At 44.6% G+C, this 22,454-nt stretch overlaps 1 protein-coding gene across 2 annotated transcripts in view; it reads right to left on the bottom strand.

Moving 5' to 3' along the window:
* Window positions 1–22,454, bottom strand: part of MYO3B (myosin IIIB) — a 299,815-nt gene that overhangs the window by 261,892 nt on the left and 15,469 nt on the right. The window contains exons 1-3 of one of the 2 annotated variants that reach the window (XM_083626397.1): window positions 10,864–10,911; window positions 5,779–5,962; window positions 3,192–3,326 (exon numbers count right to left, since the gene is read on the bottom strand). In XM_083626397.1, the coding sequence (XP_083482523.1) occupies window positions 3,192–3,326; window positions 5,779–5,962; window positions 10,864–10,865 (321 nt within the window). In that variant the 5' untranslated portion in view covers window positions 10,866–10,911. Of the gene's footprint in view, window positions 1–3,191; window positions 3,327–5,778; window positions 5,963–10,863; window positions 10,912–22,454 lie in introns of those variants that run through there. The other variant, XM_083626396.1, reaches the window with a different exon arrangement.

The raw sequence follows: 22,454 nt of genomic DNA, 5'->3' as shown, positions 1-22,454 counted from the left end.
GCAGCTGTTTTTGAACTACAGTTCCCACCATCCCTGAACACTGGTCCTGGTATCTGGGAATGATGGGGGATGTAGTCCAATAACAGCTGGAGACCCATCAGCACCAACCAGCATTGCCAATGACATATCCTCCAACATTTCTCCATTGAAAACAAGGAGGTCCCATTCTAGAATGATGATTTTCCTATTTATACCCCACACATCTTACTGGGTTGCCCCAGCCACTCTGGGCAGCTTCCAACATCTATAAAAACACAATAAAGCATTAAACATTAAACAAACCTCCCTATGCAGGATTGCCTTCAGACAGCTTGAGGGTTGGATAACTCCATACCCCACAACATTTCTCCAATGAAAATAGGGACATCCTAAGGAAAAGGGGATCAAATCAGAAACTGGGATGACTTCTTTAAATCAGGGACATCCCTGGAAAATAGGGACACTTGGAGGGTTTGCAGTGACTTGGGATCATGAGACCTGAAATCCGAAATATCTGGATGTAGCCATGTTGAGGGAGGTTGAGAAAGTTGGTACATGAGGCCAGGGGGAGGTGAGGGGTTGGTGTGTGTGTGTGTGTGTGTGTGTGTGTGTGTATGGTGCTCGCTTTTGTAAATAAGTGAACAGGGCTGCAGAAGTTCCTTTTTCCTCCCCTCACGTTGAGGTAATAATAACACTTTAGCCATGACAGGTCCAAGTGTTCAAAGGAGCTCTGAGTGAGAAAGGTATTGCTCACAGAGTATAAGCCTGGCAGAACGAAGATGCCCCGAGGGGAAATAAGAACTTTTAATTACATTTTCACCCCCAGAAGTTAGCCACAACACAAAGAATATATGATTTCATCAAAGAAACAGCAACAAAAGCATTTGAGCCCTTTTGTATGGAGTTTCTTTCATTGAATTCAAGTGTTATAAATAGCAATTGCAGCACAACAGAGACAAAATTGGTATGCAAATCCTGAAGTGCAGGGTGTTTCAGTTGGGTCAATAATGCTAACATTTTGCTAACTTTCTCCCCGCCTGCAGTTTGATGACTGCAATCCAGAGGGGGTGTGAATTATTCTGAAGGGCAAAGTGGATGTGATTCAGAAGATGCCTCAACAGGGGCTCCTGCAGGGTTTGGAATTTTATCAATAAGCAAAGCAGCAATACAGTCAGGAAATCAGTCCCTGGGGGAGGGGATGCTTGACCCTTTCTGCTGAAACCTGCTTTCCTGATTGAAATCGGGGGTCAGCAAGTGGTAGCTCAGGGATCTAGCAGCAGATTTCTGGTTGCTTTGTAATAGATAGGAAATGGTTCCTGAATCCCAGTTGTTTTACAATAACAGCAAATCAACTTTCCCCACTTGAATTGGGCTGCAGAAATGAAGGGCACGCTCTGAGCTCAGTTACACTCTGTTACTGAAAAGAAATCAAATCCCTAATCCCCAAACATGATCCAAAGCCCCCTGTTCATATATTCTTTTGCCACGTGGCTCTGTTCAGAAGATTTGTGGGTTCCAGTAAAACAACAACAACCCACAAAGTAGATCCGATAGGCCTGAAGTCTGCATAGCCGCCAACATTTCTCCAATGAAAACAGGAAAAGTGGGACATTCCGGGATCAAATCAGAAACCGGGATGGCTTCTCTAAATCAGGGACGTCCCTGGAAGAGAGAGACACTTGGAGAGTCTGAACCTGTCCACTCGTGATCTAACTCATTCTTCAAAGCTGCTACCTGTCTCGTGAACAAAATCATACTCAGGTCAAATTGGAGCTTGGAGTGGCCATTTCAGCTAGGAGAAAGCAGCAACCAAACCCTCTCTTCACAGCCCTATTTTTCCAGTGCTGTCAGGGCCCTGTAAAGGAAACTAGGAAATCATCTTCACTGATCATGGTTTGGCACACTGAGAGCTTCCCTCTTGGAAGATGCCTCCACCCCAAAATGGATTTTTCAGCTACCCTGAGTCTGCAGTATAGCTTTGGGTGACACTTATTGCAAAGCAAAATGAGAGGGGGGTCTGGAGAACACTGTAGATTGCACCCACGGGTGGTACTCCTTTCAATGACTCTCGCCACCCAAACCTTCTTTTGCTTTTGCATGCTTCTTCCCTATAAGGCTACAACCTGATCAGGAACCAACGCCTAGTATGTCTCGAGAGGATGACATCCCAAGAAACATGATGCTGTATGATTTAACTGCCGGTCGGATCAATTGAAAGAATGGAATGAGCTTAGGAAAGCTAATAAGCTTAGAATGGAATGAGCTTAGAGTTTAGGAAAGGCAGTTGTCGTGGTTCAGTGGTGCCCTTCAAACTGTGTCCTCCTTCAAATTCTCACCCAATAACTTCATAGCCCACACATGAGACAAATAGTAGTTTCCAAAACCTGGGCATTAGAAATTGCACAATGAAGTTTTGTTTTGAATTTTCAGTGGAGAACGTGCCTCTCGACCATTTCAGATCAGCGTTACAACCAGTATGAAAGGCATAAGGGAGTCCTTCGTTGTGTTCAAAGCTAGTAAAACAGTAGGTTTTTTTGGGGGGGGGGGCTACTGGATCTGCACTCCAGGGACAGGCAGCCAGAGGACATTATTGCTGCCATCTAAGTAAAAAACTTCCTTGACATGTGTGAAAATGGAGTACACAATAGAGGTTGCTTTGCTTGAATATATTGCTTCAGTGCCCCTCCCCAAAGTACTGTGATCGGAGAGCCCTTGCAGAATGATTCCCTGTGGTTAAAAGCTGTATTTGTCCATCACAAAACTGTACCCCTTCCTCTCTCACTTCTCCCTCACAGGGGTTTTCTTCATTTGGAGGGGTTGAGAGAGAAGCATATATTTTCACAAATATGCTGACTGATTCCCAAATCAGTCCCAAATCTTTGGGAACAGCCCAAATGAGTATGGATCAACTTGCCATCCACCTAAATTCAGATGAAGCCAGATTCTCTCTGCAGTGGCCCACCTCAGTTCAGGCATATGCAGAAGCAAATGTGCATTTGCAAATGTACAGTGTAAATGCTAAGTAGATGGGACATCTGGCACTGTATTTCCTTCCCAAAGGAACCCTCCGATTAATAACCACGAGCAGAAAGAGACAGAACTCTTCAGAGAATAACAGTCGGCCAGTATTTCTGCTTCTACATTTTTGGAAGAAGCAGTTAGCTCATAAAAAATCTCTTTTAATTAAGATTTAGTCTCACAAAATATCTTACCTCAAGAACAAGCCACAGCTGTCCGCCCACATATTGATCTGCTTTGTAAAACATTCCATAGAATTTAACAACGTTGGGGTGATTTGGAAGGAATTGCAAGATGTTGTATTCTGCTTCAATTTCTTCATCCACATCCTAAATTGGAGGCACACAGAGACGGGCACTTTACAAATATAACAGCTTTATTAGGGGTGGATTACATGACATAACACATCTAGAGACTGAACAGCAGTCACGTAAACATGGCTTTGGGGCAGCATTAAAAATATTAAAGGGGTAATAATAATAATAATAATAATAATAATAATAATAATAATTTATTTATATCCCGCCCTCCCCAGCCAAGACCGGGCTCAGAGCGGCTAACAACAGTAAAAATAGCACTGTTTACATAAAATCACAATCAATTAATTGAAATACATTCTAAAATCAGTTCAGAATCAAATTAATGGCAACCATTGGGCTAGAGTTCTATGAAGATTACAGAAGGAGAGAGGGGGGTCAGACTGTGCCTTGGCCAAAGGCCTGGCGGAACAGCTCCATCTTGCAGGCCCTGCGGAAAGATGTCAAGTCCCGCAGGGCCCTAGTCTCTTGTGACAAAGCATTCCACCAGATTGGGGCCACAGCTGAAAAAGCCCTGGCTCTGGTTGAGGCCAGCCTAACCTCCCTGTGGCCCAGGATCTCCAAGATGTTTTTAAGACCGTAAGGTTCTCCGTGGGACATACCAGGAGAGGTATGCTGAGGGGCCTTGGGAAGCTCTGCTACTGGATATGGGGAGTATGTCAGTGGGGCAATTCTTTGGCCAATGGAAATCCCCTAGCCCTCCAATGGGAAGCTTGTTCCAGTGATAGCTCATCTTCCAGGGATATTGTGCTAGCAGAGTAAGGGGGAGGCTGTGTGTCGGGGGCAATGGGCGCAGACACAGAGATGCCAACACACGTCGGGAAGGGACCCGTGGTTAATAACCTCCCGCTGCAGTCAATGGGAAGGTAAATGGAAAGACGCCCCTACCTCTTGGCCTGCTCATAGCAGGGTGTAATGGTTGCATTGCCAGCAAATCTCCTCACTCACCTGTTAAGGTAAAATACAACTGTTCTGCCTGCCTACATGCTTAAGAAGACCTGTTAGGTAATAAATTTCATGGAATGCAATGAAACTTTCTCCTGATGTTTCAGATTGGGCTCTTATTCCCATAAACTCTGCCACGCGGGTGGCGCTATGGTCTAAACCACTAAGCCTCCTGGGCTTGCCGATCAGAAGGTCGGTGGTTCAAATCCCCGCAACGGGGTGAGCTCCCATTGCTCTGTCCTGGCTCCTGCCAACCCAGCAGTTCGAAAGCACACCAATGCAAGTAGATAAATAGGTACCACTGTGGCGGGAAGGTAAACAGCGTTTCTGTGCGCTCTGGCTTCCGTTATGGTGTTCCGTTGCGCCAGAAGCGGTTTAGTGATGCTGGCCACATGACCTGGAAAGCTGTCTGTGGACAAACGCCAGCTCCCTCGGCCTGAAAGCGAAGATGAGTGCCGCACCCCATAGTCAAATTTAACTGGACTTACCCGTCCAGGAGTCTTTTACCTCCTTTTTTTTCTTTTTTTTACCTTATTCCCATAAACTCTACTTTTCCTCAAACCATTTAGGTTTCATTTATAAATCATTTCACTTGACTCTAGTTTTCTCGGATAACTATTTTTTCTTTAAAAAATAAATGAATTACCTATGTATCTCCTTTTAAAAATAATAATAATAATAATAATATTACCTATGCATGTCCTACACACATACGGTACCAAACCTAGACACTTGTGGCGTATTGAGGAAGATTATGGGTCTTTTGCTGCAATATGTTGAAACCTGAGAACTCCACCTATCTTCCGAATTGACTTCTTAAGCCTTGCAAGTGCAGAGGCTCATGCGATTTGTGAATCCAGTTTAGTTTTCAGTACCAAACAAAGTGCGAGATCCCAGCACAGACAGAAGTCCAACCTTTGCACACAAACAAAAGCGCCTGAGTTCAGTTGGGGTTAAATGCAATGTTGGAACAGCTATCTCCGTTAAAAAAGGTAAAGGGACCCCTGACTGTTTGGTCCAGTCACGGACGACTCTGGGGTTGCGGCGCTCATCTCGCTTTATTGGCTGAGGGAGCCGGCGTACAGCTTCTGGGTCATGTGGCCAGCATGACTAAGCTGCTTCTGGTGAACCAGAGCAGCGCACGGAAACGCCGTTTACCTTCCCGCCGGAGCGGTACCTATGTATCTACTTGTACTCTGACGTGCTTTCGAACTGCTAGGTGGGCAGGAGCAGGGACCGAGCAACGGGAACTCCCCCCGTCGCGGGGATTCGAACCGCCGACCTTCTGATCGGCAAGTCCTAGGCTCTGTGGTTTAACCCACAGCGCCACCCGCGTCCCCGTACTACCTCCCTTACTTTCTGTCATAATGTGATTTTTGTACACCTGAACAATTACCCCCAAATACTTGCATTTCCTCTAATTACTGAGTATGGGTATCACATCTGTTTGTCCAGGGGGCCTTGGATCTGTTTGGAGGGGGAAAGGGAAATCAAATTGTTAACTTTCCTCTTTACTTACACTGATAGGATCCAGAATCTTCACTGCTGCCAAACTGCCATCCTTCTTATGAGTAACTTTATAGACTTTCCCATACGTTCCCTTTCCAATGGTCTCAATAATTTCCCAGGTATCTGAGGGATCGGGTAACGATTCCAGCCCAATCATATTCTGATTATACTGAAACAATCCATAGAGTGGCTTCCTGCGGAAAGGAAATGGTTAAAGCAAAATATTACCGGGTTAGCTTCACATAAGCAACTCTCCTTGCCTCAGAGGCTGTCATGAGGAAAACTATGTTAATTAAGGGGGGTTGCCAAGTCTGGAAGCTAAATTGTGGTGACATCTAGGCTTCAGCTCCAATCCCTGCAGTCATTGACATTTAGAAGCCTTTATAACTTCTAATTTGGGATTCTATTGCAAGCAACATCTCACTATCCAGCCCATTCCTTTCCCAACACAGATGTTAAGTTCTTGACTTGGAAGAACATACTCTCTTCCACAACATAGGTGTCAACTTACAGATTTGAAAATAAGGGGCCAGCAGCCTCAAAAATAAGGGATCAGCAGCCAAAATAAGGGATTTTCAGAGCACAGGTATGTTCAACTTCTGAGCCCCTCTGAGCCAAAGGCAGAAAGCCCAGCCAGCAGCCAAATAAAGCCTCAAGTGGTGGTTCCCACAGCGCAGCAACCCGGCAAAAGGGATGCAGCGAGGAAACAACCGTCACCTCTCCGCTGGGAAGCGCTGAGCAAAGGCGAGTCCCCAGGCAACACAGCTGATTTGATCGGCACAAGGCATGCAAGCTCCACCCCCCAGTCGTTGCTTATTGAGTGAGCAACGCAGCCAAGCAACAGAGTTGGAGCCTCCCTCCTCCCTGGCCGGCAGGGAGGGAGGATGAGGAGCTGCTTCCTTTGAAACCTGGGAAATTTAAGGGACATCATCAATAAGGGACAGCAGTGGGACACGGCGCTGGGATAAGGGACTTTCCCGCCAAATAAGGGACGGTTGACAGCTATGTTCCACAACCTTGTGTTCCTGCAGCTTGACCACTGAAGGTCTCCTGCGCCATCAAAATCCTCCACCAATTTTATCATACTGCATTTTATTGCATGCAACTCTCTTCTTGGATATATGGATGCGTTATAAGAAAATTTTCCTATTTATACCCCACACATCTTACCGGGTTGCCCCAGCCACTCTGGGCAGCTTCCAACATACATAAAACTTTTTTTAGAAACTTCCCTATACAGGATTGCCTTCAGACGGCTCGGGGGTTGCTTAATTCCATACCCTCCAACATTTCTCCAAAGAAAATAGGGACATCCTAAGGGAAAGTTGGACAGTCTGGGATCAAATCAGAAACCGGGAGGGCTTCTCTAAATCAGGGACATCCCTGGAAAATAGGGACACTTGGAGGGTCTGCAAATATCAGCATCTCAAAACCATCAGAGTTGAACATTAACTCCCCTTCTGGCGGTTCTCTCGCTGCAAGAAGCCAAGTTACAGGGAACCAGGAAGAGGGCCTTCTCGGTAGTGGCACCCGCCCTGTGCAACGCCCTCCCACCAGATGTCAAAGTGAAAAACAACTACCAAACCTTTAGAAGACATCTGAAGGCAGCCCTGTTTAGGGAAGCTTTTAATGCTTAATAGGTTATTGTATTTTAGTGTTCTGTTGGAAGCCTCCCAGAGTGGCTGGGGAAACCCAGCCAGATGGGCGGGGTATAAATAATAAATTATTATTATATTATTATCAGCTTGAAAGGAACCAAATATTTACACAAATAAAATCCAGCTTCTCATTATTTTTATAACCAGCACTGGAAGTAGCAGTCTCCTCCTTAAGTGTCTATTCTGCATATGGACGCATGCTGTGGGTATAAAAAAAAAACATACACCCCTCATAATAAAATGCGCTTCAGAACAGGATAAGACCACAATTTGGTTGCAGGATGGCAATGCTTCTCTAAGTATGGAAATAGCCCTTCAGCTGACTTCCACAGGCTTTAGGCCTGATGATACAAGCAAGCTGTTCTCCCCCACCCCTTTTTACTTTTTTAAAGCTCCAAAATCCTAGCTGTTATGTACTGAGTTGAATAGGATCCAAAATGCAGCAGTCTGATTGGCCCTAGATCAATAGGATTCAGAATGCAGCAGTCTGACTGGTCGTAGAACAATAGGATTCAGAATGCAGCAGTCCAATTGGTCCTAGAACAATAGGCTCCAGAATGCAGCAGTCTGATTGGTCCACAGGAGCCACCCAATCCAGCTCCAGGTGGAAATGAATCCACAACCTGATTGGCCTACAGGAGAATCCCGGAATTAGCCAATCACGTGGGGCCCATTGTGTAAATAATGTATATAAAGCAGACATTCTGAGGGAACTTCCATTCCGCCTCACCACTATGAGCTGAATAAAGAGCATGAAATCCACTCTCGACTCCAAGTATATTTCAATAGCTTCCTGATACAAGATGAACAGGAGATAACTCTTCTAATTTCCACAAAGGATTTTTGCTCTTCCATTTTAAAAAAAAGATGCTTAGAAGAAAACTACAACCCCAGTTTTTATATATGTTTTTATATATGTTGGAAGATGCCCAGAGTGGCTGGGGCAACCCAGTGAGATGTGTATAAATAGGAAAATTATCATTATGGAACGGGACATCCCTATTTTCACCAGAGAAATGTTGGAGCGTATGAAATGATAGGACAATTGCTACAAGCAGACCCCAAACTGGCCCTAGCACCTTATTTTACTCCTCAGATCAAGAACATTCTCCATTTATTAAATGCAGCTAGATTAGGGATTGTCATTGTGCTTGCCAGTAGTGATTGCCATTGTGTTTATGGACAAATTAACCATCTCACAAAAGCAATATTGATCAGGGATGGGGGAAGACTCACACCTTCTATACAACATAGCATCCTTTTATTAGGTTCGTTAAGACAATCGAACATGCTTTTCACCCTCCATCGACTCACAGAACCTTATGGAGAGACACTTCCATTTGATTGCCTTTCTTGGAACGTGTAAAACTACAACCTGCCACTATTTTTCTTTCTTTTCGGTACAACTACTAAGCTCTGTTTTCCATGTATGGCTACGTTTCGCTACTTGACATTAAAAATCTATTTTTTAAAAAAGTTTTATTTATTTAAGGAGAACTTATGGCCTACATTTTCACAGCAGAAAGGGAATGGACAGGAAGACAACCAAGTGGGGAGAGGAAGAAGGCTTTGTAAAAAGGATGAATACATAATGCACAAATGTCATTATTATTATTATTATTATTATTATTAATAATAATAATACCCCGCCCATCTGACTGACTCTGGGCAGTTTCCAATATATATATATATAAACGTAGTTAAACATTAAAAAACATCCCTATACATTGCTGCCTTCAGGTGTCTTTTAAAAGTAGGTTGTAGAGTTACTTATCTCCTTGGTTTTGGAGTCACATAACCAGACCCTCCAAAATTTCTCCAATAAAAATAGGGGCTTCCTAAGGAAAAATGGGACATTCTGGAATCAAATCAGAAACTGGGACGGCTTCTGTAAATCCAGGATTTTCCTTGCTCTGTCAAGTGCATGAGGCCACAACAAGACTTTCAAGCTTTGCAGATGTTTGTAACAGATTGTCACGGAGAAACTCAGAGAATGATTAAAAAAAACAAAAACAAGCAGAGGCTAGATACCGCCTTTCTTTTCTTTGATGGGGTTCCTGCTTCACACTAGCCATTCAAATTGTTGCACTTCTTTGCAAGATTTTTTTGAACTTCTACTTAAATACTAATATTTGCCCATCAGTGAAGTTCAATGTGTTTCAGAAATTGAAGCAATGCACACAGAAGCAAGCACCTGCGTCCAGTCAAGTCCCATGCATATCCAATGCACAGAATTGCAGTTCGGCTGCTCCAAATAAATTGCACCATTGTTTTTTAGTGTATATATGTGTAAGAGAGAAAGGCGGGGAGCACAAATAGGTCAAAGAGCAGCAGCACATAGCACAACCCTATACTAAACCATGAATCAAAATTATTCTGCCACAAAACTGAGAAATCAGCTAGCCACCATTCTGAGGAATCAGCATGAAAAAGATATTGAAAGAGAACAATCAAATCATTTAACTAGTTGGATATTATACCCAAGCCCTGCAGTTGATAATGGGAGCAACCCATTCCCCATTGTACGGAGTATGAATTAACAGCCATTAGTCTAGCAATTCTATTAAGCAAATGAGATTTTTCTGCAGCCTCAAAACGTTGTACAGCTGAAGAACACGGTACCACTTAGGTGAAATGGCTGTTTGGGTGATTTAACTACAATTCCTGTAAGTTAAGTAACAGCAACAGCACGTGCAAAAAGGGAAATAATCGCTGGCATTAGCTAGTAGAATTCAGCTCTGCCCTAGGGCATGGTGCTGAAATGAAGTTTATAATCTCCCGAGTCCACTCGGTTACAAACTGCAGGTGGCAAATCAAATAGCTATGAACTATGTTCCCTGTATGTGAAAATCAATACCCGAGAAGGTTCTTTTGCTACACCTCCTTTGACAGCAATTTAACAGCAAGGACAAAACACATGTGCCAGTGAAATGTGAGATGTAAGGAGGGCGGCCGGCTGCAGCAGAACAGTGACCCTGGCAAACCAAAATCAGTCTCTCTCCGCCTTCTGCATGGAAGTGTTTGGGGGTAGGGAGTGTGCACAGGTGAGGAAGGGAAATCCGAAAGGAAGGGAAACTGGAAAGAAAATAATAATAATAATAATAATAATAATAATAATAATAATAATATCGCTGCAGACTTAGCAGGAGCTACCATATTTTTCGTTCTATAAGACGCACCAGACCACAAGATGCACCTAGTTTTTGGAGGAGGAAAACAAGAAAAAAAATATTCTGAATCTCAGAAGCCAGAACAGCAAGAGGGATCGCTGCGCAGCAAAAGCAGCAATCCCTCTTGCTGGTCTGGCTTCTGGGATAGCTGCGCAGCCTGCATCCGCTCCATAAGACACACACACATTTCCCCTTACTTTTGAGGAGGGAAAACGTGAGTCTTATAGAGCAAAAAATACGGTACCTAATTTTCTAAAGCCAGCTTACATGATGTCGCGCTTTTGACCCACAAACAGAGGACCAGACTCCTTCAGCATTTAAACGGTTGCCTCCTTTTCCCCAAGGATGACTTTCCTAAGTGCTACGGAAAACAGCTCCTTCTCCATATTTCCTTCCCGGCGTGTCCCCTGCAGTGCGCGGCGCGCACGGTTTGTGCTTCCGACTTAAGATCCTCATCGCGGAGGGCACAGCTCAACTGGTGCAACCTCCAGCGGCTTCGCTTCATTATTGCTGCAGATTAATGTGACACTAATTGGTCCTGAGGCTGATCTATTTATCGAGTCTTTTACACGTATTGGGCTGCAGAATAAAAGCCACTTAGCTATTAAGCGACCAGCAGCAAGGGCTGGCTGTTTTATTCGCTCCTTTAATGCATTTGATTATGGCTTTCCAAGGCACCTTTTTGCTTTGAAGGGCAACTGGTCACCTCTCAGAATGTTTAAGTGACAGGTTTATTCATTTTTTCCTTTTTGAGGAGGTTCCCCCCACCTTAAAAATAGCCATCAGACTTAGGCCATTTAAAAAAAAAGTGAATATGGACTAGACTCCTAAATGCAGATGATTGTTCTTGCTCAAGATGAAATATTTCGTCGTCAGGCTGGCTGTTATGCATTCCCAGCGTGTGTGCAGAAGCCTGGCGTGACACCAATTTACATAATTTCTCTTCTCCAAGCGACTTCAAACAATAATAATAGGCATCTGAGATAGAATCTATTAATTTTAAAGTTACTTTGGCGGATATCTTTATGGAGCGACTTATCAAAAGGAACCTCCCGTTAAGATCCATAAATTACAAATGCGTTATCACTTCCAGGCCATTTTGGGAGCGGGGGGGGGGGGGTTAATTCCAAAGAGACGAGAGACAAACGTTTCCAGGTTTCCCCTATGGGAGCAGCTGGGAGAAAATGGCAGGAGGAGACGAGCATCCAATAATTACCTACATCAGCAATGAATTGGAAAATTAAATTAAGTCAGGACTGTCGTGGGTGGTTCATTGGCTGGGGAAGAGACATACAGACACGCACATCAAAACTGGGTTTAGCTCAAGGCTGTCCTAGGAGATTGCCTATCCTAGGGCAGCCATTTGCGGTGGCTGGAGCAGAGAAAAAAATACAGTGGTACCTCTGGTTGCGAACGGGATCTGTTCCGGAGGCCCGTTTGCAACATGAAAAGAGTGCAACCCGCAGCGGTGTGGCTGCACACGCGCGGGTTGCAATTCACTGCTTCTGCACGTGTGCGTGACGTCATTTCACGCTTTGCACATGCGCGAGCGGTGAAACCCGGAAGTAACCCTTTCCGGTACTTCCGGGTCGCCGCGGGACGTAACCTGAAAGAACGTAACATGAAGCCGACGTAACATGAGGTATGACTGTACTACTGCTTTGCCCACATATGAATGGTAGCCAAGAAAGGTTAAGATGAGTACAGTAGAGATGTGGGGATTCAGCTCAGCATGCAAGAACCTACCAAATCTGCACCATTCAAAAAATAAATAAATATGTGAACCAATCCAGGACTGTCCCTCAGAATTCTCTGAATCTTGCAAGGGAGTCCTCCAGCCAAGTAATGTGTAAATAAATGCTAATAATGCTAATAATAATAATAATAATAATAATAATAATAATAATAATAATTTATTTATTTATTTATACCCCACCCATCTGGCTGAGTTTCCCCAGTCAGTATTAAGATTATTAAGGGAAAGTGTGTGTGTCAATGTGGGGTGTATCTTCACTGTAGCAGTCAAATACAACATTTCCTGTTTCCTAGAATGGACACACAGGGGAATGTTGCTCCAGTCAGGAGGACTTCCTGTCATACCTGCTCTGGCACCTCCTCCCCCTGTGTGTGACCAGGTAGGTGGGCGTGGCCCTAGCAGACCCTATAAAGGGGCTAGTCATGCAGCCATCTTCCTCTTTTGCTACTCTTTTGGCCCTTTAGCTCTTTTACCATCTTCTGCTGGCTCTTAGCCATCAGCACATGGCTCATCCTTACGGAGGATGGAAGCCACAAGGTAGAAAGTCTGAGGCCAAGCTCAGACTTCTTTTCTCTACAACTGTAACTACAAGATAAAGCCTGCCTTCAGGGCAATACTGTGAACTGAATCTAAGTAAACTTCATCATTACTTTTAAAAGAAGACTGTTGTGTCATTATTGTTTTCAAGAGGGAACTAAAGGGGAAATTTACCAGGAACATTTCCATCTGGACAAGCCAGACTGGATTGCTCAATTTATATGATGGTAATGAATCCATCTACTTGCTTCCAGGAATGTGCTCTGCTACTAAGCTCACTAGCATGAGTGAGGAAGGATAATATTTAGTCAATATATCCTCTCCTACTATCCACAACATTCCCACAGCACATACCCAAAGTACCGTACTGAAATATACTCAGAGTCGAGAGTGGATTTCATGCTCTTTATTAAGCTCATAGTGGTGAGGAGGAATGAATGTTTCCCCAAAGTATCTGCTTTATATACATTATTTACACAATGGGCTGCATGTGATTGGCTAATTCCGGAATTCTCCTGTAGGCCAATCAGGTTGTGGATTCACTTCCATCTGGAGCTGGATTGGGTGACTCCTGCGGACCAATCATACTGCTGCATTGTTCTAGGACCAATCAGACTGCTGCATTCTGAATCCTATTGTTCTAGGACCAATCAGACTGCTGCATTTTGGATCCTATTGTTCTAGGACCAATCAGACTGCTGCATTTTGGATCCTATTCAACTCAGTACATAACACATACTAAAATTGCTTTTCCTGGCAGTCAGCCAGGAAACAGGAAGAAGAGTGAGCTAGAAAAATCTTATTGTCATATGGTTGGAGAAGTATCATGCTCTGACGCCTTATATGGTCTAGATCCAATCATGGCTCAGCACAGGGTCAGGTGGCCTTGCGGTTGTCACAGTCAGCTGTGTGACCAGCATTTTTAACACACACATTGGCTTCACAGCAGGAAGACAAAATGGAAGGAAGAAGAACATAACAGACCATTAATCAGATCACTTGGCCGTGTGGAAAAGAAGCAGCAGAAGTCTAAAAGAACATGCCTTCCCTATGATTCTTAGTGGAACAACTGACAGATCTTAGCTGGCAAACAAAAATTTCTGTCCCCTACCCCAATTCACAGACACCGATCAAAAAATGGAATTTGCCATTTTAAATGCCTGTGTATTGGTTGACTATAGCCTAAGGCCTTATTGGCTACATGCCTTTAAAATAAACAACCTTGAGCAAATAAAAATATACTTCCTTCAAAGTACAAACTAAATCAGCAATTTTCATTCCACCTCAAGTTTCTGTGTCATCTAACATGCCCCTTTTCTTCAAAAATAGGCCATGATTCAAAGGGATACACAGTACACTTATGCTTGCACAAATACCTCCTTTTCCTCAGCTGCCTCACTGACTAACCACCCATGAAACTCTGAGAGTGTTTGGTAACAAACTCTGACACAGCACCAGGAGTCATGGCCATGTTGGAGAAGCAAGGAATTAAAAAGGAGGAATGATTCTGCGGCAGGAGTCTTATCAACAGAAAGAAAGGGTGAGGGGAAGCCTTTGAATGTTAAAGTAAAATATTTGTGAATCTGGTACCTACCTGTTTCAAGCTCTCTCTTTTTCCTGGAGCAATCTCTGAACAACAGCTCTGATACATCGTCAATATGACAGCTAGGGCTGTAGTGGTTAGCGTGCTACACATCACCTGGGCAGACAGGCAAACTAATTCCAGTGTACTGGAAGAAGCAAAGATCACCAGTGTTGAAGCAATGATTCTTCAAGATCAACTTCATTGGACTGGTCATGTTGTGCGGATGCCTCATTATAGTCTTCCAAAGCAATTACTCTATTCCGAACTTTCAAATGGTAAGTGTAATGCTGGTGGTCAACAAAAGAGGTTCAAAGACTCTCTCAAGGCAAATCTTAAAAAATGTAGTATAAACACCGACAACTGAGAAACACTGGCCTGCGAGCGCTCCAGTTGGAGAACAGCCTTTACCAAAGGTGTCGTGGACTTTGAAGACGCTTGAACTCAGGACGAAAGGGAGAAATGTGCTAAGAGGAAGGCTCGCTTGGCAAACCCTCACCGTGATCATCTCCCTCCCAGAAACCTATGTTCCCACTGTGGAAGGATGTGTGGATCCGGAATTGGCCTCCACAGCCACTTACGGACTCACTGATAAAACCGTGTTTATGGAAGACAATCTTACTCGGCTACGAGTAATTGCCAAAGAAGAGAAGGAGGAGGAGGAGGTTAGAGTGCTGGACTAGGACCTAAGAGACCAGGGTCCACTTCCCAGCTCAGTTGTGAAGCTCACTGGGTGACCTTCGGTGAGTCTTTCACTCTCATAGAATCATAGAGATGGAAGGAACATCCAATGGTCATGTAGTCCAACCCCCTGCAATGCAGGAATCTCAACCTAACCTACCTCACAGGGTTATTGCCAAGAATAAAATGAAGAGAAGCTCAGGTGGTACTTAACACCAAGAAAACTAGTGCTAATACGCCCAGGAACGTCACCAAAATGCTGGAGAGGGTGCACCTCCACAGGCACATACCTCCACATGTGGTGGGGGTGCCCCAAAACCCAACTATTCTGGACAACAGCCATATGCTAAATATGTAAAATAACTAAGCAAGTATTAGAAAACACCCCAGAATTGGCCCTACTAAAATTCTTCCCAGACAACAATGCCCATTTACACCACAAAGAACTCATAGCCCACCTACTTTCAGCAGCCAGAAACACCATAACCAGACATTGGAGAGACCTGTCAGGAGTAAGCATGGACCAATGGTACCAAATAGTATGGGAAACAGCTTTACTAGAAAAATTAAGCAATAAACTGAAACTGACACGGGGACAAATAGAAGAAGACGCCTTCACCCTGGTATGGCTCCCCTTTATCACATACACAGCCGAACAAGACAACGACAAAAATCCTGATCCAAAACAGCCACCCGCCACCACTCACACATGAAAACAAAGACCACCACAGCCAACCACAAATGAATAGCCACACCCTAGGCCAACCCCAACCTCTCTCACCACCAAAGGAACACAAGTGAACAGCAGAGAACCTGCACAAGCAATGCTGACACAAAACCCTACATATATTAAGTAAAATAGAAACATTGCTACCCGATCCCACCCATCTTCCCCCCCCTCCACACCTTTCCCCCTTTTCTTCCTAATGTCTCAACAAATGAAACTGATTTGGAAAAATGTTACATGGAAAAAATACGAGAGAGAGACGTTGTACATACTTTTGTAAATCAAGAAAATCTTTAATAAAAATACATTTTTTAAAAAATGAAGAGAATAATAATAATATAATAATAATAAATTTTATTTATATCCCGCCCTCCCCAGCCAAAGCCGGGCTCAGGGTGGCTAACAACAATAAAATAGTACAAAATTCTAAAATCATTCATTATAAAATTAATTCAAATCAAATTGATGGCAACCATTGGGCTAGAGATTCTGTGAAGATTGCCAAAGGAGGGAGTCAGGGTGTGCCCTGACCAAAGCCCTGGTGGAACAGCTCTGTCTTGCAGGCCCTGCAGAAAGATATCAAGTCCCACAGGGCCCTAGTCTCTTGTGACAGAGCGTTCCACCAGATCAGAGCCACAGCTGAAAAAGCCCAGGCTCTGGTTGAGGCCAGCCTAACCTCCCTGTGGCCCGGGATCTCCAAGATGTTTTTGTTTGAAGACCGTAAGGTCCTCTGTGGGACATACCAGGAGAGGCGGTCCCGTAGGTACGAGGGTACTAGGCTGTAATAGGGCTTTGAAGGTTAAAACCAGCACCTTAAACCTGATCCTGTACTCCACCGGGAGCCAATGCAGCTGGTATAGCACCGGATGAATGTGATCTCGCAGCGAGGATCCCGTAAGGAGTCTCGCTGCAGCATTCTGAACCCGCTGGAGAGAGGCATGTGCACCTTCTTGATCTCCTTGGGGTATAAATGTGATGAATTAATAAAATAATAAATAAATGCTCAGGACAGTGATGTTGTCCTGAACCCCTGGCCTACATGGTGGCAAGTCGCTAAGTCGAATCCCCAGTCCAGGTTCGAGGCACATGTCTAAAGTCGAGTCCCACAGAGATCCTGGAGCTCCCAAGCTGAGGTCCATCAATATAGGCATTTGAGCAGACGCAGTCCCTCAGCTCTGCTTCCCTGTTGCGCTTTGCATGCTGATTGCAGCATCTGGGTCTGATGAGGCAGGTGACCCTCACCTGTTCCAAGCCACCTCCCAGAGCTAGTGAGCCCCACCTGGCCAGCTAGGGGGCTGGGCTGTGGGCCCTTGCCTACCTCAGCCTCCTAGAGCACCCTGCTGCCTTCTCCGTACACCTCAGAGCCCACAATGTTCGTGGAAGAAGAAGAAGAAGAAGAGTTTGGATTTGATATCCCGCTTTATCACTACCCAAAGGAGTCTCAAAGCGGCTAACATTCTCCTTTCCCTTCCTCCCCCACAACAAACACTCTGTGAGGTGAGTGAGGCTGAGAGACTTCAGAGAAGTGTGACTAGCCCAAGGTCACCCAGCAGCTGCATGTGGAGGAGCGGAGACGCGAACCCGGTTCACCAGATTACGAGTCCACCACTCTTAACCACTACACCACACTGCCCCCTGGAGACAGGGGACCCTCTGGCTCCTGCTGCTCTGGTTCATGTGTACTGAACCCCCATCCCCTCATTATCCTCCATCAATCTGTGAGTACGTCCTACATCAACTTCTACTTCCTCATCCCCTGCTTGCCCCAGTGTGTCCCACTCCCGGTGACACCCCTCACTGGGATCCTCTTCCTCCTTTTTCTTCTCCCCGTTATCCTGCCAGTTCGTGACAGATGTCCTTCTACAATTTACGAGAAATAAAGCAATTGACACGAAATTGAAAAGAACAGCTCGTAACTATACACAAATTAGAGGAGAGCGGGCAACATTTTATTAACCTTGAGTGGGTGAGTAGAACTAACTTTCCCCTCGTTTTTCTGTCAGAAAAAAAAAGTCTCCACGATGCATAAACATAAAGGGGGCTCTTTCGATTGGAGCCAGAAACACTTTGCCCTTCCAGCATAATAGCTGGCAAAAGAACCTGTCAACACCATAATATTCCACTGCTTTTTTCTTTTTGCACACATGAGAGTGTGCACTTGCACAGTTCTAGAATAAATACGCTGGCTGTTTTGTCACAGATTACTAGACTTCTGCGCCTGATGATTTTTCAGGCTCGGTTTTGATATTTTCGTCCTCGATGTATCAAACGGCGCAAAGGTAATTTTCTGCCATGAATTATTCATATTCTGTGCTTTTGTGACATTTGATATATTCTAAAATATTTAGAGAGCCATTTAATTCACTAATGATAAGGAAACTGATTCTAAAAAATGATAAGCTCCCTCAGAGGCCTGAATAAATAGCTGGCACCAAAACCTGTTTCTTTGCTTCCTTTTGTTGTTGCTTGAGCAATAAGCTCAAAATGATAGGGATTCCGTTCTGTTATCGACCGCGGGATTCAGAATAGGCAAAAACTTTGCCCTGAAATGATCATCATTTCTTCCCTCACGAAGTATGTTCAGATGACAAGACAGTATCTGTAAATGTTTGTGCTAACGGTGAAACTATTATGTGACTGCTTTATGTGTTTTTAGAAGCTCCTTAATGTTTATTAGCGTTTTTTTAAAATTAATTTTTCTTTTGTATTGCATTAGCACTAAGGCACTTGCCACCCTGGGCTATCTGGGGAAGAATAATGAGATGAAGAATGTATGAGCAAATGACTGTATGAAAAGATTGCCTGCCATCACTGCAGATTATTAAAAATGAGTCCTATGCTGAAGATTGCTTCACCTTTTGTGGCTGATTTACAGCAGGAGTTCCAAAATTGCTCGCCACAGGGACCAACAAAAGGTAAAAAGAATTTTTTGTCCTTGTTTAGGATCCCCTCATCAATTTCAACCATTGACCTGAATGTGGGAATCCTTAAATGTTACAAGAGGAACACTGCTGCATCAGACCAAAACCCCATCTAGTCCAGCATTCTGTTCTCGCGATGGCCAACCAGCTGCATACAGGACGCTCACCAATAAGACAACTGCACAACGACACTCCTCTACTTGCATTCCGCAGCAGCTGGTATTCAGAGGCACACTACCTCTGACATGGGAGGTAAAGGTAAAGGGACCCCTGACCATTAGGTCCAGTCGTGGCCGACTCTGGGGTTGCGGCGCTCATCTCGCTTTATTGGCCGAGGGAGCCGGCGAACAGCTTCCGGGTCATGTGGCCAGCATGACGAAGCCGCTTCTGGCGAACCAGAGCAGCGCACGGAAACGCCGTTTACCTTCCCGCCAGAGCGGTACCTATTTATCTACTTGCACTTTGAGGTGCTTTTGAACTGCTAGGTGGGCAGGAGCAGGGACCGAGCAACGGGAGCTCACCGTGTTGCGGGGATTTGAACCACTGACCTGATCGGCAAGTCCTACCAAGGCTCTGTGGTTTAATCCACAGCGCCACCCGCATCCTGACATGGGAGGTACTGACCCTCCAAGTGTCCCTATTTTCCAGGGACGGTCTCAGATTTACAGAAGCTGCTCCGGTTTCTGATTTGATCCTCAAATGTTCTGCTTTCTCTTAGGACATCCGTTTTCATCGGAGAAATTTTGGAGAGTATGGAGTTATGGGACCCCTGAGCCCAGGAGAGAAGTAACAATAGAACCTTTAGAAGGAGGTTCTCTTCCCATATGAACCTACCCAGACCCTGAGATCACCTTCAGAGGCCCTCCTTCGTGTGCCTCCTCCTTGAGAGGTCCGGAGGGTGGCAACAGTGGCTCCCTGTCTGTGGAATGCTCTCCCCAAGGACGTTTGCCTGGCGCCTTCATTATACACCTTTAGGCGCTAGGCAAAAATGTTCCTTTTTAACTAGGCCTTTGGTTGACCTGATTGACATCCTGCAACATTTTAAATGTGGCTTTTTGGGGGGCGGTATTGGGTTCCTTATTTTTATTTTATATATTGTATCATTTCTGTGAACTGCCCTGAATCCTCCGGGTATAAGGCGGTTTATAAATTTCAATATAATAAAATGACTATGAAAAGCAGTAGAAGTATGAGATGATCAGAACCCTCTATAATCAAATATTCGGACTATTTGATATGTATATGTATAATTTGGAATATTTAATGTGATTGGATTGGATTGTTAAAGTGTAAAACTTAATAAAAATGTGTTTTTTTTAAAAAAAATCAATATAATAATAATAATAAAGACATCCGAAGGCAGCCCTGTACAGGAAAGGGTTTTTTTTTTAAATGTTTTACTTTTTGTTATGTTTTTATGTATGTTGCAAGCTGCCCAGAATGGCTAGGACAACCCAGTCAAATAGGCACAGTATTATTATTATTATTATTATTATTATTATTATTATTATTATTATTACTATTGACATCCCTATTTTGATCAGAGAAATTTTGGAGGGTACAGAAGTATAATCCTGATGACTTGTTGCTGTTAATTGTCTTATCCTCCATGTATTTCTATTTGCTTGAGTAGGCGAGCATCAGGTAGTCTATCTTTAAGGCTTCTGTGATTTCCTGGCGACTGTCACTCCTCTGCAGTGGTACCTCAGGTTACATATGCTTCTGGTTACTTACGCTTCAGGTTACAGACTCCGCTAACCCAGAAATAGTGCTTCAGGTTAAGAACTTTGCTTTAGGATGAGAACAGAAATCGTGCTCCGGCGGCATGGCAGCAGCAGGAGGTGTTTCAGATGTGCTGTACCTTTGGCCCTCCAGACATTGCTGAACTACAATTCCCACAATCCCTTGCATTGGCTGTGGTAGCTGAGGCTAACAAGAGTTGTATTTCAGCCACATCTGGAGGACCAAAGGTTCCCACACCTGACCTACTTCCTACAATACTGGGCCTCTCCCCCCCCCCCCACTTTCTGTGCCCATCAAACCCACTAAATGCCAAGTGCAATTTTGAAATACAGTGGTACCTCGGGTTAAGTACTTAATTCGTTCCGCAGGTCCGGTCTTAATCTGAAACTGTTCTTAACCTGAAGCACCACTTTAGCTAATGGGGCCTCCCGCTGCTGCCGCGCTGCCGGAGCACGATTTCTGTTCTCATCCTGAAGCAAAGTTCTTAACCTGAAGCACTATTTCTGGGTTAGCGGCGTCTATAACCTGAAGCGTATGTAACCTGAAGCGTATGCAACCCGAGGTACCACTGTACTTAAAAGCCAGTGCCCATGCACTTTCGGTGCAACAAATCAACAAGACTCAGGATAGAACACTGCAGACATAAGCAGGCTTGAGTCTCAATGGACAAAGGAACCTGTTTAGTACTGATTGCAGCAGTGTGTACTCCCATCTACTCTCACCTATACAGACAAGCAACTGCCTTCACCCCTGTGAGAGGAAATGGGAAGTGTTACACTAGACAACACTATTATGGCGAAAGGCATTTTTTTTCTTTCCAACACGGTGACACACGACACATGCACCCTACTCGCTTCCCGTTGCCTACACACACGTCCCATAAGGGCAGACAAAATATTGCCAGGGCTCATATACTGTATTTTTCCGTGTATAAGACGCCCCCATGTATAAGACGCCCCCTATTTTGGGGGACTCCAAATTAAGAAAATACCCCTCAGCGCTACCTGTGTATAAGACGAGTCCCAATTTTAAACCTAATTTTTGGTAAAAAACAACAACCCTAGTCTTATACACGGAAAAATACGGTAATTGTCATGCAGTCAATGCAAAGCAAGGGCAGACTTCGTACCCTCCTCTGACATTTCTCTGATTAAAATAGGGATGTCCAATTCCATCATCATCATCACCATCACCATCACCATCATCCTTTTATTATTTATACCACACCCATCTGACTGGTTGCCCCAGCCACTCTGGGCAGCTTCCAACAGATATAATAAAACATTTAAAAACTTCCCTAGACAGGGCTGCCTTCAGATGTCTTCTAAAGGTTGTATAGTTATTTATCTCTTTGGCTTGGGGGGGTCCCATAACTCCATACCCTCCAACATTTTCCCGAGGAAAATAGGGAAAGCGGGGCATTCCGGGATCAAACCAGAAAAACCGGGATGGCTTCTGTAAATCCAAGGCTGTCCCTGGAAAACAGGGACACTTGGAGGTTCTGCTCTTTCAAATTTCAGTGGTGCCCTGTGCGAGGCCAACATCTGGAGCCCCTCGCCTTCAGTTTCCTACTTCATAGTTGTGACACCCTGTTGTAGCCTTAAGGCTCAGCGCCTGGTGCTGGTGTGTGTGTGTGTGTGTGTGTGTGTGTGTGTGTGTGTGTGAACAGCCACTCTGCCCTAAACCCACCTCTGTGCCGAGAGATCACTTTGGCCAGCACTTCCAACACTTTTGCCTAATAAACATCACCTTCCAGTAATAAGCGCCTAGGCGCCTAGGGCTTGCCGATCGAAAGGTCGGCGGTTCGAATCCCCACGGCGTGGTGCGCTCCCGTTGCTCGGTCCCAGCGCCTGCCAACCTAGCATTTCAAAAGCACCCCCGGGTGCAAGTAGATAAATAGGGACCGCTTAC

This window comes from Podarcis filfolensis (assembly GCF_964270895.1).
Source record: "Podarcis filfolensis genome assembly, chromosome: 1".
NCBI lineage: Eukaryota > Metazoa > Chordata > Lepidosauria > Squamata > Lacertidae > Podarcis > Podarcis filfolensis.
This window is presented reverse-complemented; position numbering and strand designations above follow the sequence as displayed.